Raw genomic sequence first — 6601 nt, 5'->3', positions numbered from 1 at the left:
CTTGGGTTCCGGTCGTGGTTCTGGTCTGTCAGGGGTGGGGCTCCAGTCCTGGGTCTGTCACAAACTCTGACAGTATTTCTGAGTCTTGATGCTAGTCTACTGATGACACTTTGAGACAAGTTCACCTGCAACACCTGACTGTCTACTACCCACCTGAGGGCGCCAAGGCCAGGTGGAGCTGCTCGCCGGTTAACGGGCATCCTGTGTTTGTGGCTGTCTGAATGATGAACTTGGAATGACTCACTGGCAGAATCTGCTTTTTATACCCACAGAATGTTGAAACTGATGCCACGTCGAGACGGTTTTTCCTTTTGTCCCTAATAAGTCAGACACTCACAGAGACCTTTATGTGGAAAACACTAAATGAGGTACGTCTATCACCCCCTCCTCTACCGAAAACCTGTGAAGCGAAACAAAGACAACATTTCACTGTATCCCCACTTTGTGCAAGTCAGTTAGCATTAGTTATTTATTCAGTTTTATTGTCTTTTATCAGTTTCTGAAGAGAAACAAGTTCATGGATTGAGTCAACGTTTTTTACATAACTAATTATGTCAAGACATGAGAGTTTCACGCTCTGGGCCTCTCGGTTCATCCTGTGTGCCGCCGCTAACCTTTGCTGATGGGTTGAATGGGAGAACAGGTGAGCTTTAGCCTTTAAGCTGAATGACAGAATGTTGGAAAGGAGAGGAAATCAGGTTATATAACGAGTTTTTAGAAGTGGAGAGGATTAAACGCTTTTGTTTTTATTTTTGGAGAATCCAAATGAGGCTTTACTGGATATTTGGTTGAGTAAAAATGCTCATTTATTACCTAAAAATAGGACTTTCTCCTGTAAAGAAAATGGATAAATCTCTGAAAATTATGCCATTCAGTGTGCATTATAACAATAAAAAAAAGTAAATGTAAGTAAATGGAATGTAAGAATGTAAGAATGTAAGTAAATGGCAGCGAACATATGTCACTTGTAATGATTTATTTATTCGATTTTCTTTAAAACAGTATCACAACTTCATTTTAATTACAAAGTGCAAAAGTTTATGTACAGATTAAGCAGAAAAGGTAAAAAAATTAACCATTTTATATTAAAAATACAATCATTTCATCACTGAGGTGTTCCGTCTATTGATTTTATTGCTTAGTAGAGCGCCGTTTTCACAGAATACAGGAAAAAACAGAGAAATGTAGACAAAAAGTTTTGGTCATTTCAGTCAGACTCAGATATAATTAGATAAAAAAGGCAAAAACCCTTTAAAACTGCAATCACAGTCATCAAAAACTGTTTTTGATCATTTCTTAAGGATTTTGTGACATCACCCGTATTGAATCTAAAGTTTTACTGGTAAGTTACCTGGCTGCATGAGTGATGAACAGCACAGAAGAACAAGTTACTATAGTGTTACACTTTCATGTGAAATATATTTTGGTCAGTTTATGGTTACTTTCCTTTAGTAATATCAAAACTGAAGTTTTCTTCCTGTTTTGTGGGATTTAAACTTTTTTTTCCTGTAAAAAACGGAGCTGTAGCCTGAAATATTCACGAAATAGTTTAGATGGTGTTCAAGGTTTGTGTGAGATTAGCAGCTTCACAAATATCAGCTTCCATGACGGAATTCAAGTCAAAATGTTTCTATTTCTTATTTAAACTTGATAGTTACAGTTTTTCATGTTAATTGCATTTGCTACTTTCAAGAACAGAAAATAGACTTCATCCTCTAATTCGTGGATTTTTAATAAATGTAAAGAACATTTTATTATTAACTTAAGAGGAAATCCACACACCAGCCTTTCAAATTAAAAGAGCAGCTGTTTTGTTTTCATCCTAAAGTGGGATAAAGATTTTCTTTTTTATTGATAACTGTTTTTAACCAATAGGAGTCTTATGTGAGGCAGCAGGAAACCGCTCCTCCTGCAGCTTTGTTATACTTCTGCTGGACTAAAGAACAAATATTTGCTCAATGATTCTGTAATTGAAGGAAGGAAACGCCAAAGTGAAGATGCTGCTCTCACAGCCTCTTCTGCTTCTGGACCTCAGGTCTGTCAGGCTCAGCGGCGGTCCTTCCAGACAGGAAGGGGAGGATTTTCTCGAAGAGGAGGATGCAGCTCGCCATGCCTGTAGATGAGATTACAAACAGGAGCGAGCCTTTAAACCCGCCCAGCTCTAAAGCTGCTATACGCAAAGAAAACCTAAAGTTTCCTTCAGGTAAATAAAAAATGACGTCACCTGGAAAAGATTGTGGTTACAAAAGTACAAGCTTTTTCTTGTTTGAACTGTGTTCTTGCCCAAATATGTTCATATTCTAAAGTAAAGTTTATCTTTTAGAAAATCCTGCAGGCAACCTTATGTTTTCTTTAACAACCTGCATGTTTGTACTGGCAACATAAACCCTTCTCTACTGTTTGTGTGATAAACGTTAAACTACAACCGCTGAAGAACCTGAAACAAGGAGGGCTTGAAGCCCCGCCCCTCACCTAAAGCGGGTCCCAGCCAGTAGACGAAGCAGTACTCCAGGTAAGAGTGACCACCGCATGGGAACTGCACAGAGAAGGCCAGGACGGGGTTAAAAACCGCCCCGGAAAGGTTTCCAACTGCAAAAACAAAAGGGAGAGGGAGCCTGCAGTTATTTAAAGAGAGATCATTTTTTTTAAAAAGTCTTCTTTTAAGTTTCTTTTCTGGACCGTTGATCTAAAATATTCAGTTATAGTCTAATATTCCAAATCGTTTTTTTAAAAGCCAAAAAAAAGTTTAAAGAGGCTTCAGTTTCTCAGAATTATGCTTTTCTTTTGTCTTTTAATAAATTAGATTAAAATACTGCAAATAGTTTTACAGATTTCCTACATTTTATCATGAAGATTAAATAGAAAATAACGTCAAGTCATTTTTAAAGCATAAAATACAAAATTCTTGTTGAAAGAAATGTATTCCAACTGTAGAACACGGCAGAGGTGGCATCATGGTTTCCCTGTACTCCCTAAAGAGTCTGCAGGTTCTTAAAAAAAACAAACTAGTTTTAAGGTTGATCAATAAAATTAATATCCAATTAAAGCCGCGGGCGGCATTGTTCAGCCTGCAGGCTTAATGGCTGAGCAGCTCCTACACGCCACTCACTCCGCCCCCGCCACCCAAATTAGAGCTGCACGTAACACACAGACTTCTCAGAATAGTGGCATTTCTGTTGGTTTTATCTCCATAGCAACCATTTTATTTTGGGGTCACCTGGTGGTTACCAGCTGGTCTTTGTCATTTTTAATAGAATCGGCAAAAGTACATTTTTGGAATTTCTTGGCAACGCAGGTTTTTGATCACCACGCCCTCATTCTTAATATGTTCATATTGTACGTCATGCTGTTTTGTTTGGCTTCAGACAGAGATTCATGTTTTCAACTTTGACAATATTCCGGTAAAAGATGTGTGAGCGACAGGGACACGACACTTTAGCAAGCTAGCCACGCTAACAGCTCTCAAAAACTACAAACCTCCCCACAGTGAACCTTTCTTATAATGCTCAAGGTGTTTGGGGGCGATTGATCCAAATTCCTAAGTATTTGAATAAGTAGGCGGGTCCTATTTTTTTTATCATTCAAGATGGCGGCCTCTTCCCAAGGTCAACAAAACTTTGTGGTTGTAGACTTGACCTGGGGGGTATTCCAGAAAGCAGGTTATGCTAGCTCCCCCGATATGTTTGAGGCTAAGGAAGTTGATAACCTCAGCTTTTGGTTCCAGAAATGGAGGTATGTTTCAGGGTAGGTCAAGTTACCATGGCAACTCATGCTCTGAACATAACCTGGTCTGGAGCAGGTTTAGTTGAAGCTTAGTTTGTTTACAGAGAGGTGAAGCAGCATGGCGTGTCCATTTGAAGATGATTTAGTGGATGAAGAAGCTCAGATAATACTTTTTCCACCATGAGAGGGCGATAAGACCACATATGGATGTTGGAAAGATAAACTTTTTTACTTTGATCTAACTTAATTATTTGCTTCAGTTAAGATAAATCATTTTTTTTGTTAGGTCACCTTAAAAATAACACGTAGTTTTCAGACAATTATTTTCCTTTCGTTCAAATTAATTCAATTAAGTAGGTGTAACTTTGGTGCTGCCGTTAGATCGGCACCGCAAGGGATTCTGGGATATCATTCCCTTTGCCTGTCTGGACGGATTTGGGTTTAAGTGTGGGTTTTTTACAAAATGTGTTTAGTTGTATAGCTGTTTTACTGTGTTTCACCGTGTTTTGCCGAGCTATTTTGTCCTACTATGCTTACGTCTCTGCACCATGAGTGAGAGTAAGGGAGAGGATGATGAGTTTATATAGCACCACTACCACATAAATGTGTTATGACAGTGATGGAAAATTCTTTAATGAATTTTTGCACTCCGTGCATTTTTTTCCGTTCTTTTTATTGTTATAAAAATGAGCATATCTGCCGGCTCAAACTTAGACATATGAAAGTTCAAGAAATACAAGGAATTAAGATGGAAAAAAGATTAATGGAGTAATGTGACATTTAGTTAGATAAATACGTAAATTTGAGTTGTATAAACAATTATTGAGTTTGAATTAATTTAACTAAATTATTTAAATTATTTTTCAGCCATGTTACTTTTTTGATGGACTTGTAATTTTTTTCCGCCGTCATTAAAATCTCAGTATCACGAGCCAGTTTAGCTCGTGCTGGTTTACGGCGCCTTCCGTCCGTGAAACCCGGGTTCGAATCCGGGCTCCTCCCTGTTCCCTTCTCTACCTCTAGCCCGGTTTGAGAAGGTTGCGTCAGGAAGGGCATCCGGCGTAAAACATTGCCAAATTTACCATGCGACTCGTTTGCTGTGGCGACCCCTGATGGGAGAAGCCGAAAGTGGAAGAAGATTAAAATCTCAGTATCTCACTTAAGTACAGCGCTTTCTTTTTTTTTCACCTCGCGTTTCCATGGTGACTCCAGAGATCGGCGATCTATTGAGAATGTCTTTATGTACCGTGCGTTAACCCACGGTTACCAAGTCGAGCGTAATTACGCCAACTCATATCCGGTCTTTTGGAACCGACATACCCAGAGTTAGCAAGTTCAGGCAGATTTCAGCCAGAGTTCGGGCTTAAAGTCAGGCTAGTTTAAACATGCTTCCTGGAATACCCCCCTGGTGGCAGGTTTGTGAAATTTTGTGAAGATCGCACAAACAAACAAACGCTTTTCCCATATTGTGCAAAAAGAAAAAAAAATCAACAAATTTCTATTGCCAAAAAATGGCCGCTAAACCGTTGTTCCAGTGGCCATCCCATAATAATTTCAAAAGTTGCTTTGGAAGGCTCCTACACATGTTTTTGGTTGTGTTAGAGGATTTATAACATTTATTTCGAGCCCCATAGGAGGTTTTGGCGTCCATTCACACTTTTTTTAATGGTTTCTCCCGCCGTGACGTCATCATTTTTAAGGGGGGAGCGGTCGTTCTGACTGTAGGCTAACTAAAGTAACCTCATTAGTAATGGACTCTATTCAAAACAACAAACCTATTTAAGCATGAGCCATTAAAACAACCACTTATTTGATATATTCTTTGAATTTGACTTTAAAAAGTATAAATACTATTTTGTATAGTACTTCTTTGGCCGCTTCAGCGCACCTGCGTAAACGGCCACCGTCACCACACCGGCGATCACGTGCACTCTGAGCTTCTCGTCCACTTTGTGCGCGTGCATGACCGCCGCCTGGAAGGCAAAGGCGCAGGCCAGCTCCGCGCCCGCCGCCTCCAGCACAGTCCCGCCGAGCGGGTCGAAGCACCTGAAGCCGAACTTCTGGTGCCGGGTGTGGCTGTCGGACAGACCCAGCGACCACACGGACCGGGCGAAGAACCGCGCGGCTAACGCGGCTCCGAACTGGCACGCGACGACCCGCGCAGCAACTTTGACGCTGGAAGTGCCGCGACAAAGTTTCTCCAGCGCCGCTGCGGGGTTACACGTCGCTTCCCGGAACGTCATCACGTGGACAACCGTCATCATGTAGGTGAGGGTCAAACCCAGCACCGGTTCCTGCTGCGCCACCTCCCCCAGCAGCTTGAGTTCGTGGGTGCAGCAGCAGAGCTGGAAGGTGGACACCGCCTCCAGCAGGTAAATCCAGCCAGCCCCCGTGAGGACACGCGCCCCCACGCGCCGGAGCGTCTCACAGAGGAGGACCGCAGCGCACAGCACCGCCACAGAGGCCCACGCGTCCGTCATGACTGCAGACGGTCCCCCGAGATGTGGGAATGTGTCAAAGTCCAGCAGGTTGTCCGCGCGCCGCCTCTTCAAAGCGAAGCTGCCAAGAGACGTGGAAGTTCAATCCTTCAAAATAAAAGACGTTGTTCCTGTCAAGGTAAAAGATACGACGGAGTTTTAGCCCCCCCCCCCCCCCCCCCCCCCAAAAAAAAGTTGCAGTAGTCCAGTGCAGCAGCCAGTGAACGCTGCGCAGCAGCAGAGCAGACCGACTTAACTCAATGGAACAGGTGAGCTGAATGTTTATTGATAAAGTTCCAAATGTTTGGAAGCTCATTTGTTTGATTTGATAAGTTCTTGAATATATGGATAGAATTTTGACAACACTATAGTTTACTGATAATGTTTATTTTAAAAAAATC

General features: G+C 41.6%; 1 protein-coding gene across 1 annotated transcript; it reads right to left on the bottom strand.

Moving 5' to 3' along the window:
* Positions 1–959: 959 nt before the first annotated feature.
* LOC101166490 (aquaporin-11) lies at positions 960–6359 on the bottom strand. The gene is made up of 3 exons (XM_004076841.4): positions 5612–6359; positions 2473–2589; positions 960–2113 (listed from the first exon to the last, which is right to left on the bottom strand). The coding sequence occupies exons 1-3, from the start codon at positions 6201–6203 to the stop codon at positions 2007–2009; spliced, it is 816 nt and encodes a 271-aa protein (XP_004076889.1). The 5' UTR covers positions 6204–6359; the 3' UTR covers positions 960–2006.
* Positions 6360–6601: the final 242 nt, after the last annotated feature.

Source organism: Oryzias latipes, chromosome 14 (assembly GCF_002234675.1).
Source record: "Oryzias latipes chromosome 14, ASM223467v1".
Classification (NCBI taxonomy): Eukaryota; Metazoa; Chordata; class Actinopteri; order Beloniformes; family Adrianichthyidae; genus Oryzias; species Oryzias latipes.
Note: the sequence above shows the minus strand (reverse complement) of the source record. Positions and strands in the feature narration are given on the sequence as shown.

Excerpts from the sequence above, each read along its gene's own strand:
- LOC101166490 (XM_004076841.4), bottom strand. The coding sequence starts at position 6,203 with ATGACGGACGCGTGGGCCTCTGTGGCGGTGCTGTGCGCTGCGGTCCTC. Across the intron at positions 2,590-5,611 it reads GACGGTGGCCGTTTACGCAG|TTGGAAACCTTTCCGGGGCG; the intron begins GTGCGCTGAAGC and ends TTGTTTTTGCAG. Across the intron at positions 2,114-2,472 it reads CTGGCTGGGACCCGCTTTAG|GCATGGCGAGCTGCATCCTC; the intron begins GTGAGGGGCGGG and ends TCTCATCTACAG.